This window comes from Aedes aegypti, chromosome 1, assembly GCF_002204515.2.
Source record: "Aedes aegypti strain LVP_AGWG chromosome 1, AaegL5.0 Primary Assembly, whole genome shotgun sequence".
In the NCBI taxonomy this organism is placed as follows: Eukaryota; Metazoa; Arthropoda; class Insecta; order Diptera; family Culicidae; genus Aedes; species Aedes aegypti.
The window spans coordinates 256,133,201-256,145,823 of NC_035107.1; the positions used below are offsets into that span (position 1 = coordinate 256,133,201).

Consider the following 12,623-nt stretch of genomic DNA (forward strand, 5'->3'; position numbering starts at 1 on the left):
TATGTCGTGAGGTTAACAAGATAATCTATGTTGGAACCAATTAACCGAAATCCCCTACGGATACCCATCTACGCGGTTGCATCCTACATTAAAACCTTCAAATCCGTTCAACATTGAAACCGCATAGATGAAGCACGTCGTATTTAGGGGGATAGCTGTACGTGTATAGTAGACTGTAAGGTTGCCCAAGAGAAATCCAAGACTGGTGTAACTTACCGTTGTGATGTCGGACTCTTGGGCGGCAATGCTGGACTAGAGCTGCCATTGCTAAGGCCATACGGTGTACGTGGGGTGACTGGGAAGGCGGGCGTCTCAGGCCGTGGCGAACCGCCGGCTGGTGAGTTGTCCGGCTCCGTCTCCGAGCGATAGGATGAGAAGGACTCTTCTCTAGCCTGTTGGGGCGATAGAAAGGATGGGAAGAGAGTTTGAGTCATTGTTCCTTTAGTTCCACGAAACGTTGGGAAACTCGCCCCTCCCATTCGTATTCTCGCATCCAGTCCAAAGTGCATCAATTAGTAGAAACAGACATTGGCCACTGGTTCCGGTTTGAGTAAGGTATTTATATTACGATCAGTATAAAAAGCATGCATGATAAATGGACATTTTGAGCAACTGATTAGAGACACTGTAACATTGAACGGAAACTATCTATGACTTGAAATGCGTAAAGCTAGAATCTGTCAAGATGATTGCACAAAGGTGAGATGGAATGGAATTTTGTTTGTCTGTGTTACCTGATCGCACCAGGAGATGGCATTACTTCGCTCCGACAGGCTCGGCGAGATAGATGAGATTGTGCTGTCACTTTCCGACGCTATCCTCCGCACGTGGTTATTCATTAGCAATGCTCCGGGATCTGTCGTCCGGCCGTTAAGCTGACCGTTTTGATGATGATGGTGGTGGAACCCATTGCCGTTGACAATGTCGGCGTGCGTCCGGAAGGCATCCCCACCCAGATCGTTTCCGTTGTACACGTTCAGTCGTTGAGCTTCGCTCAGATTGTACTCCGTAAGGTTGGCAATTACCGCCGACAGTTGCTGCTGCTGATCGATCTTGGCAAGATGCTGTTCGGTAACGTCGTTTTCCAGGGCTAGGGAAGCCAGGAGTTTATCGAGCGCTAGTTGACCACTGTGGGTCAGTGAGCCGGGATCTTCCCCTATTCGAAGACATTCGTGTCCGTCGACGGTTGGGGAGATGTCCATCGGTTCCGGAGCAGGGGGTCGCCTTTGGCCGTTTTGGTAATGATTCGAATGGGTATGATTGATGGACCTAGCATGATTCGGCTGATGATGATGATTAATGGTAGTAGTAGTAGAGGAGGTTGTGGTAGTAGCGAAGGTATTGCTAGTAGCAGCGCTGGGATTATTGCTTGGGCTAGTCACAACACTGCTGGCGGCAGGAATGGCGGGTATCGGAGCTGGCAGGACGTGGCCATTGCTTTTGACCGCTCGCTGCACCGCGGCCGCACTGTTGGTTATGTCTTTTAGCAGATGGTTAAGTTTTTCGCTAGTATCGAGATTATTGAGACAGTCTATGTTACTGAAGATTATCTGTTCGGACTCCTAGAAGTAGACAAGAAAGAGAGAGTGGGATACGACATGGCGACAACGACAATAAACGAAAGAATGGGCTATGATGGACACAGATGAGTAAATTATATGTCGGTGGAAATGGGTTCTTTTATGTGGAATCGATTGTTTCGAGATGTTTCATCAAAAAAGGAAGCAAATAATAGTGAAAAATGTTCGCAGTTGGACGCACAACTGCATCAGAAACTATAAGATGCCAGCACGTCAGTTTTGCTGATAAGGATAATGTTAAAAACTGGCAAGTTCTATTCAAAACGCTCTCGTCTTCAAATAAAAGGTTATTTTTTCAATATACATGTACATGTACCTACATGTACCTCTCCTTAAAATCTAAGAGGTACACTGAGAGTAGCTGAAATGTCCCCTGAAGGAATACCGACAACTTTGATTTTGGGAATTCCTATAAGAATCCGTGGAGTAATTCTGGAAGGATTGCTGGATCAAGCCTAGAAAAATTTCTGGAAAAATCTGGAGAAATTAGTACCGTGGACGTACCATATTTGACGCGATTAAGAAAATTCTAAATTCAAACATTTGTCAAATCGTCAAAACCTGTCCGATTTTGTTGAAATTTGAACCTATGCTAGCTCAACTATTATAGAATTAGGGAAAAATCAGTAAAAAAAATATTAAACGTTTTTTTCTTTATGTTTGATTGACTTTTTGTGGAACACATAAGGTTCCTTAATTGACGCATCAATTCTTCAATGTGCCTAATTTGATGCACTATGTTCCTTATTTGACGCACTAAAAAATAATTGCTAAATTTTAAAATATACAAGAGCTGCAGTATTCAATAGTTCAATTGATTGAAAAAAGCGCTTTAGAGTGGACATAAAAGTTAGAACCTTTGGAAAAAGTTTTGAATGACGTCAACTGGTAGTACTCTCGCATATGCGTTTAGTTAAAGTGTAGAAAATAAAACCGGCGATTGAGTTCAATCCATAGTCAAGCATTATTGTTTAGTTTAATGTATTTTCGCCGTGATATCAAACAAGGGAAAGGTTTGAAAACTAAGTTGTGCTGAAACGGAAAAGGTAGTTGCTAAAATAAGGACAAATTGGTCAAAAACTAGAACGAAGTCGGTTCCAAAAATGGTCGTCGAATCTTCTTTACTTTTAACACGTGAACTACGCATACTTGTCTCATGTTCTATGTAACCCTAATGGATCGCGGGACAAATATGCGTAGAACCAACGGCAGTATGGGCCTCGGAATAGATCGAGAACCATATATGGGTCATACATTAAGTACGTCATGTTATTAGGGGGAAGGAGGTGTTCTGCAAGATGTGACGAATCATACAAGTTTTTTGAAGGTTCCATATAAAAAGTGGTACGGATGGGCGGGGTTGTTGTAGAAAGTGGTATGTTTTTGTGACACGTATCTCATGGACACCCTCTATTATAAATTATACGAAACAAACCATTGAACCTACACCTCACCTCCTGACGAATTTATTGAAGCTTCCTTAAAACATTAGGGGACGTCCATAAACCGCGATAAATTGCACAATTTTCAACCTCTTTTAACCTCGGCCAATTTTTTTTTCAATGAAAAGTGCGAATATTTTGTACGAATCGTTGCGTTTCTCTGAACCCCCTCATCTCCCTAAAAACGTTACGTAATATATGGATGACTTTTTACATGCGATTACATAAAGCATTGGGTTGTTTCGCGGACGGATTTTTTGAAGGCAAGCACGATAAATTTTTTTTTCCTGTTTTCGATCCAACAAAACATGCTGATCGAAATAGCAAATAATAAGGAACATTGAGTGCCTAACTTGACGCACAAGATTTTCATACAAAAATATGTCTGAATGCTTAAAAATAGAAAAATTTCGACGTCAATTCACGAATAAAATAATATTACTGACTGTTGTTGATGATATTGCTGTAAAACAGCATAATATTTTCACGAAAATTGATTAACAATATTTAGCACATTCACTAAGGAATGAAAAAATTGACGCACTTGTCGGATACATTTTCAAATAAATTTTATTTTTTGCCAATTATTAATCAAAGATAAACTTTTTTCGATTGGAATCCTTCAATAACATGTAAATGAAGATTAAGTAATAAATTTTCGAGTGCTAGTCTGAATGAGAATTAATTTATGATACAATTAATGAGAAAATGCGTCAAGTTTGGACCTGCGTCAAATATGGTACGTTCACGGTAACTGAAAAATCGAAATTTAGTACTACACCATTCACTATCGCCTTCTCGAGTCTAGTACACGACACTGAAGACGGCCTTACAATTGAGGTCGAAATACGCGTATCTATCAAAAGATACAAACTCTAGTGGAACTAAGTGGTATAGTACTAAATTTCGGTGCTTAATTTACTTATAGGTATTCTACTAAACAGCTCGAAGATTTATTATCATAGAGAAATTAATTCTTCAGGGATATTTTGAAGCTTCATCCCAGAATTCTGTGAAACATTTGTTAGGGATTATCAATAAACCACGTTGTCCTAAGGGAATAATGTCCAAATTATGTCACGCTTCAAGAGGAGAGGGAAGAAGGAATAGCCTTATTTTCATAAGACCGCGTGACTGCAGAAGAGAGGTGACCAAGTGTCAACATTTAACTTGGCAAAGTTTTGTGAATGCTTTCTTAGAGAAAAAGCGAATTTTGCAAAAGTTCACGGAAACAGAAGCTAACAGCGAGTCGTCAAACAAGCATTCTTTAATAGAGAGCGAGTCTAGAGCGCAAGAGAATAAGCAGAGAATGAGATTAAAATATATCAAAAATTATAGAGTGGCACAAGAATGAATCGAAAGTACGCTGAGAGTGATTCTCGAGTTTCGAAAGTGAAACGTCTAGAATGAAAATAGTGAATCTAGAGGGTCTTCTATAAGCATTGATGATCTTACAATTCGTAGTTGCTACTCCGTGATTGACCAGAATAATCGAAGTTGAACTAGGATGTCCATCTTCAATGTACCAATGCAACCTTAGTTCAAAAAATCACCTATCAGTACTCTAAAGACAACATGAACACACGACACTTTTAGCGTCTAACCACCATTCTCATTATAAAAATAGCTTTTTTTAATATAAATTTAAAATAAAAGCATGAAACAAGCTCACCAAACTTACTATCCATCCTTGATTGAGCAGCTGCCGCTACTTTAATCAGCATGCTCATTTCACAAAAACGAGATACCACTCCGGCGACGCGAAAACTTGAACTCGATTGCACTCAGAACGCGTGCAAACTAAAACGAGAGAATTCAGCAACGCGACGACGCAAAAAAAAAGGTTTTTTTGGTGAAGAAGAAACGAAGCGAAAACTCAAACCCTTAAGAGCACAAATGTAGAGTACCAACAGCGGTTCATGCTGAAAATCTGATTGAGTGACCAGTCGATCAAACCGTCAGCCGGATCCGCTATCCGGCTCCTCAGACATGTGCTCCCGAAAATTTGCGGCTTGGCTTCGATGCATCTTTACCTTTTGTGCGAAGGCAGTGCTTTGTCAAGGCCCAAACAAGAGGTGAAGATGCATCGAAGCTGAACGTGTGCAGAATAATCCGATTTATTTCCACTATAGACACTTTTTTTCAAAAACTGCACCGTCCATTTCAGCAGCCGAATCTAATAATTTGCGAAGACGATAAAAACGTGTAGAGTTTCCAATTTTCCCGGGATTCGACTTCCCGGGAAACGGGAAATAAAATTACGATTTCCCGGGAAATCCCGCGATCCCGGGAAATTTTCAAAAACGTGGAAATAAAGCAAATTTTGTGGAATTTTCATTTATAAGTTATTCGTTTTCCATGAATATTTATTTATACCAGCAAATTTGTATGGTTTCTTCTCTTTTCTGTGAGTTTGTGTATCTAAAAAAAATGTTGGTTTCGTATTAATCGCTAGACTTCAAAACAAGAAAGTTTATAACATTGAGTAAAAGTCTATGTGGAGCTTATTCTTGACAATTCGTTTTTTATGGTATTTTCGTACAATTCGTATGAAATTTAAATAATGTTTACCAACATTGAATCAATCCTTTCAAGCAGTAGAATAAAAACCAACTAGTTGAAAATTATGAATTTTGCATCCATGAAAACTTTATAAGCCTACTCAATTCATGGAAAAGATCCCTGGAAAAATCATTTGTTTGTATAGCTTATAATCTTTGTTAGAAGAACATATTGTTAAAAAATATACATTTAATCAACAACTATTTAATTTCGGAAAACAACAAATCAACATCAAAATATAACTAGTGATCTAGTGAGTTTCATGCTTATAATGATCTTCTTCTTCTTGGTATTATGTTCTCTTTGGGACAGAGCCTGCTTCTCGGCTTAGTGTTCAACGAGCACTACCACAGTTATTAACTTAGAGCTTTCTTCATCAAAGTTGCCATTTTCGCATTCGTATAGTCAAGGAAATTTCCATTACGACCGGGACCGACCGGGAATCGAACCCAGACACCTTTAGCATGGCTTTGCAACCGTGGACTCTAACCACTCGGCTCACAAAGGCCCCTGGCTAGAATGACATGAAAAGGAAATAGTGCGATGGTTTTTGTTTGAAAATAGATGGTCAACCCTTTTTTTTAATAGAACTACCCGGGAAATACAAAAATTTCGGGAAATACGGGAATCCCGGGAAACAGAAAATAATTTCCCGGGAAACGGGAATCCCGGGAAATCTTATTTCCCGGGAAATGTTCCCGGGATTGCAAACTCTAAAAACGTGACAGATCAATTTTCAACACATCCGTCAGCGCGCGCTGCCTACTGCGATCTCCTGTAAAAACTCAGCTGATTTCATATTACAAATACACTTTTTTGAAAATTGCCATTTCGAAACACCTATTTTGGTTTCGGAATAACTCCGGAGCCAGATGGCCAATCCTAAAATATGTTTTGGTTTCAAAATAACAAAAAAAAAACAAAATAGTTACAACCCAAAACGTGGTTATTTGAAATGCTGGAACAATCTTTAAATAAGCCTCTTGAGTAACTTCCTAGAAAAACTTCATTAGCTGGTCAAACTTATTCAATTGAAAAGTTCCTAATAGAAAATTTCTGGAAGAATCCATATGCAAAAAGGCATCGTTTGAGAAATCGTTAGTGGATGTTCAGGACGAATTCCGGGGAGAGCGCCGGAGGAATTCTGGAGAAGTCTTTAAATGCACTACTGAACAATTGGAAATTTTTCTTTAAGGAACCTCGGAAGATATCAGAGGCATCTCGTATCCTTCAATTTTTACTTGTTCAACAGATGTAAAAATTGCAATTTTATATTGTTAAAAAAAATACAGTAAATGATTGAATTTGGGTTTTCCTGCAATTTTCTATTTATTAAATAAAAAAAAATGTTGCTGAGACATGCAAATTTTCATTCGTTGAAAAGGTAGATTTTAGGTTATGGAATCGCCACTGGAAGGAATTCCTGAAGAAACTGTGGAATTATCTCGTATGAATCTCTTGAGTCTCGAGAATTTACAAAGAACTCATAGCAGAGAGGAAGAGAAAATTAGTAACTTTAGGAAACATTTTGCCTCAAAAGACACTTTAGAGATTTTCCATAAGAAATATAAAATTTTTGAAGACTTGCATTAAACCTCCTAGTGCATTGGAGTCATTTTTTTGCCGATTTCACTTGGAATGACATAGGCGATATTTTCCTAAAGCATTAGGAAAAAGTGACCAATTCTTCGAAAAGAGACCTGTAACCAGCCCTGAAAGTTGAGGAGTCGGAATAGAATTGAGTGTGAGTCGAAAGTGAAAGAGTCGAGACTAAACTGTCGAAAAAGAGTGGTGGAAATATTCACCTCACGAAGTATATCACGAGTGTAAACCAACGCAAAACAAACATTTCAGATTCACGAACCGGATTAGTGTGAGTAATCTCGCACCTGCCAGTTCAGGAGAACAAACAAAAAAAAATTGCAAAAAACTCGTGAACATTTACTCGCAAGTAAGCGAACAGGGTACGGTTTATTATGGTTTTGACAGACAAATCAATTGTGTATCCATCAAATCGACAGTAAACTGCCAGTTTTTAGTGAAAAACCCTTGAAACCAGAAATCTTTGAGAGTTTTTTTTTTTCAAAAATGCAATCGACTCTGAACTGCTCCGAACACGTTCACGAATCACTTTAGCTTCGTTTACCCGTAAGCCCGACAGATGCGAGTGAATCAGCACTCGAATGCTCGCGAGCTTTTGTTTTGTTTTTATTCCGGTTCAGCAGACATGTTCGCTACTTCCCATCACTGTCGAGAAGTAACTCATATCTAATAGGTTTCGAATTAATCGATTTCACATAAAATAACCCTGAAAACGTGAGAAATTAATTTTGAAATAGGATTCACATAAATGCCAATCATACAGATCTGAACAAACACAGCAAACAAAAGCAGTAAATCTTGCAAATAAATCTCTCTCTCAAAGCACTCAAAACAATTTCTTTGTACAAACCTGCATTCCCAAGTTACCAAAAAGCACTTTAATTCACCCTGTGTTCTATTATAGAACTATTATACAGCTGCCATGCTGTATATTAGCCGTATAATAGCCTTATAAGCCCAAACAGGCGAATTAGCGGGCTAGTGATTACTTGGGTTATTCAGATGCACGTGCCCAAACCCTAGATGTGGAAAACCTACCAATCTCACATGTCCGTGCTTCGGAGTCGAATGATCCTGATCAGCGAGCGAGAGCAGCCCATTCTGGCTGACCACGCTGCTATCGAAACTGACGTGGTGCTGTTGCTGATCTTGTTGATGCTGATGGTGCTGATGGTGATGATGTGAATGATGGCCATTGTTGATGGGACTACTACTACTGGCATTGCTACTGCTACCATGCTGTTGATGCTGCTGTTCTACGGAAACCACGGTCGTCGAAGCCACGGATGGTGATGGCGATGGGGCTGCGGCTGCCAATGTCTGCGGTGGTGACTGTTGTTGGGCTTGTGCAATGTGACCGTGCGGTGAGGCATTCAAGACGGACAGTGGTGCGGACTACGGTTTTTTTTTGGGGAGGATTTTTCGTGTGGTGATGCAATAGTGTGGCGTGCAATTTTGTGAAACCGTGCAGTTTATATGTGAAGAAAATATAACGGGCAAAACAAAAAAATAATGAAGGAACTGAAATGGTTGGTAAATTTGAAACGGTTGAATGAGTGAATAATTGGTAAGGCTGAGAAAAGTTCGCAATTTTCGGGTTATTTCAGTACGTTTGAAGATATTTCTCAAATATGGAAGACATTTAGCTATTTATATAGAGATTCTATCAATGGAACATTCAATAACTTTCCGATTTTTTTTAAACAACTTTTTAAATCACACATGCAACGATTGTACACCGAAATAAATAACGAACTCCTCTCAACCTTACCCCCGTCTAAAACCCTTGTATGGAAGCAGAATGCAATTCGCAAAACATATGGGAATCTGTACAGAACGTAAAATTTCGTAGCAAGCAGGCCAAAATGCAGTAAAGTTTGAACTATTCTACACATTCTGACTACCGAAGGAGTTCCCCCCTCACCCCTCATTCATTACAAAGTGTGAGACACACAAAAACTCCGCTCGGGCAAGGTGCAAAAACTGCCGACGAAACCCGGTGGGCGGTTATGGGTTCTAGGAGGGTACTAGTACTTACACCAATCGTTTGCATCTTGGCGTTCTCGTGGGCTCGCTTGACGGCCACAAATGGCCGCTCGGTCGAGTTTGTCCGCGTGTGCGTCGTCGTAAGCGTGTGGTAGCTGCGTTCGTTGCGCACCGGCGACAATGTCTGACTCCGCCGGTGCGTGGTGTTGTACAGCGTGTCCGAGGCGTTGGTGGGGAATGCAGGGCTGCCATAACTATAACTGGAATGAATGGGGGAAAGGGGGTTGATGTTAGTGGTTCTGTTGTAGATACCTGCTTTTCAGTGTGGACTAGGGTGGCACATAATGATCAAATTATAAACATCTTATATTGAACCCCTAAATTTGTTCCTTTGGACCCCAAAAACTACTGTGAACATTTCAGCGGAATTCGTTGACTATAAGAATGAGCTAAACAAGCTTGAAGTTTAATAAATAATACCGAGTTTAAGATGAAATCGACCAAAAAAATTTATGTCGACATCCCTTAAGTCACATTGTCAATAGTAACCCGACTAGAGGTACATAACAAAAATATAATAAAACTTTATCAGAATATGATATGCATATCTTATTATGATATAATTGTGTTAGACACCGTTCTTCACAAAACATATTGAAACAAAAATATATCATATTGTGTTATATTTATTTTGAATATATTTTTTTTATGTTTATTTTAAACAATTTTTTAATTAAATTAAATACACATCTGTGCATTTTAATCAACTTGAGTTTTTGAATCAAGCGAAATATACAGTATCGGACATATAAAATGCACCAAAGCCGTTTTCCCATACAAAATGGTCATTTTCAGAGAACTATATCTCCGCCGTTTCTCAACCGATTCTTTTCATTTTTTGTGTGACGAACTATAAAATTCCTCAATTTTCGAAAGCTATTGTAAAAGTTGCGTGAAAACTATTGATTCAAAAGTTACAGATAGGTTGAATTTTGACATAAAAAATGCACCAAGACACAAAGTGATGTAGCAGAAAAACTACGCGTCGTAGCATCTTGGTGTCTTGAGCGCATTTGTTCATTGTGTAATAAGGACCAAATGCGCTGAAGACACCTAAAGGATACGACGCATAGTTTGTCTGATGCATTACTTTTCGTCTTGGTGCATTTTTTATGTCAAAATTCAACCTATCTGTAACTTTTGAATCAATAGTTTTCACACAACTTTTACAATAGCTTTCGAAAATTGAGGAAATTTGTAGTTCGTCACAGAAAAAATGAAAATAATCGGTTGAGAAACGGCGGAGCTATAGCTCTCTGAAGTTGACCATTTCGTATGGAAAAACGGCTTTGGTGCATTTTATATGTCCGATACTGTATATATTTTGTTTGAGAAGAGTGAAAGAAAAATCTCTCCCCTCCCCTTGGTTATGCGATCTTGCCGCGATGGGAGGGCATAATCCATTAGCCCATATGATGGAAACCAAAGGCGTAACCTGTAGTGGTGGTATCACATTTTGGCATTTTTTTGCTTAAAGCCGCGTCATAATTCATATGGCATAGACGCACTAATATCTCGGACGTGATCCAACGGACATTCTGCGTCATTGATAGAATTGATGCCCATTTCAAATAATTAATTTATTCGAAGTGGACATTAATACTATTGGTGACGTTCAGTTTGCCTTTTGCTAACCAGAATGATCCGTAGCCACTCTTACTATTAGCTAGCTAGACACATCGTTATCATGTATGACGTAGGGAATATTACTCTGAGGAAAATGACTAATAGATTCACTGAGTAGAAATAAGTGGCGACAATCTTATTTTAATATGGTTTTTACATTGCCATAAAAAGAAATACCTCTTTTGTAACAACGGTATAAATAATCTAATTCCAGCTTCATTTTCGCAAAATTTACAAGTAGAAAGTAGGCGTTGTGAAGCATTGCATTTGCCACTGAAAAGTGAATCTTGTAGGAGACTGTTATAGAAGCCTAAGGTAACTTTACTCTTAAATATTCACTATAAAAATGACTATGGAAAGTAAGACGCTGAGATCGATCATTAGGGTTCACTTGCTAGGTTCGATAAATTGTTCAACAGACAAGGATATATGAACGTAATGACCAATAAATACTTTTAACAATAAAAATGAAAATAACTAGAACTACTACTAAACAGCCTAATTTTGTTAAGACTTCACGACAATTGACATTTAGAACCCTAATCTTACGTAAAAGACAGGAGTAATCAGAGTAGCACTAAAATGACAAATTATTCAAAACCATTTTGACTAGACAATATTACACATAAGACAACTACAATACTATTTCAAACAAATTCTGATGGAACTGCTGATTTTCACAATGCTTCCTTTTCTCAGAAGCAAGGGAATATGGGTATTTTTCAAAAACTATCACGTCACAATACTAATAAAAAAACAGTGTTCATGTGGGCACCATAGCCTAGTCCGTCTGAGTATTGGTCCTGGTAGAGGGGAAACTTGGCAAAAGCCAGATCAAGGGTTCAGCCTTGACAAGTAAAGCTGTCAGACAGCTCCAACTGAGTACCATAAAAAAAAAGAGTGAAAGAAAAATCTCTTGGGTTTGTAAAACCAGCAAAATGTTATGATCTTAATTTAATTATTGACTAATTGCAAGTGATTAAAAAGTAACTGGTTGCAACTTTAAATTGCTTGTTTTATATCAAAACATACATTTTTCTGAGTATTGCATCGAATATGAAGTTTTATTAGATTTTTTTTATTTTTGTAATTGTTAAACAAACTGGTTATAACCATATATGTTTCTGTCTATTGCACGGAATATCATGTTTTGTTGAATTTTCATATAATTGATCAAAAAGCTCGTAACTTAATGAGTTACCCCGTATATTATACAGTATTATAATTTTGATACTTTATATCAAAAATTATAACTGGACATGATATGTTTTTGATAGATTAAAAACACATTTCGTTATATTTATGTTACAATTCATAGAACTGTTTGTTATAAATTTAGTTATTTTAACAACATCCTGCATCTAAATTGTAACAACCTATGTTCGATAAAAATCTTCATATCATAATAACATAAGCTGATATAATTTTGTACCCATAATCGGGAATTCGTAGACGTGATATTGAATAGTTTAAACATGATGGTCCCTTATGACTAGATATACCAAAAGTGTCTCAAAAGATATTGCAAGACCAGAAAATAAAAATTTCTTAAAAAAAAAAACATAACTTGAAATAATCGATACAAAATTTATTGAAAACTTTAAACATTAACAACTACCGAAAAGCTAATCATTACATATATTTTGCAATTGGATTAAATGGACAAATTGATGTGAAGTTTTGCGAAAAAGTTACACGTCTTCTCAGTGAGAATCGAACTCCCGACTCCCTGATCTCTAGTTAGGGCGCGTTATCCCTACGCCAT

General features: G+C 38.0%; 1 protein-coding gene across 1 annotated transcript in view; it reads right to left on the reverse strand.

Annotated features, from left to right (window-relative positions):
• Positions 1 to 12,623, reverse strand: part of LOC5576344 — an 877,728-nt gene that overhangs the window by 21,126 nt on the left and 843,979 nt on the right. Inside the window, 4 exon segments of the mRNA XM_021837621.1 lie at positions 217 to 392; positions 735 to 1,562; positions 8,225 to 8,581; positions 9,225 to 9,432. Coding sequence (XP_021693313.1) covers positions 217 to 392; positions 735 to 1,562; positions 8,225 to 8,581; positions 9,225 to 9,432 — 1,569 coding nt within the window.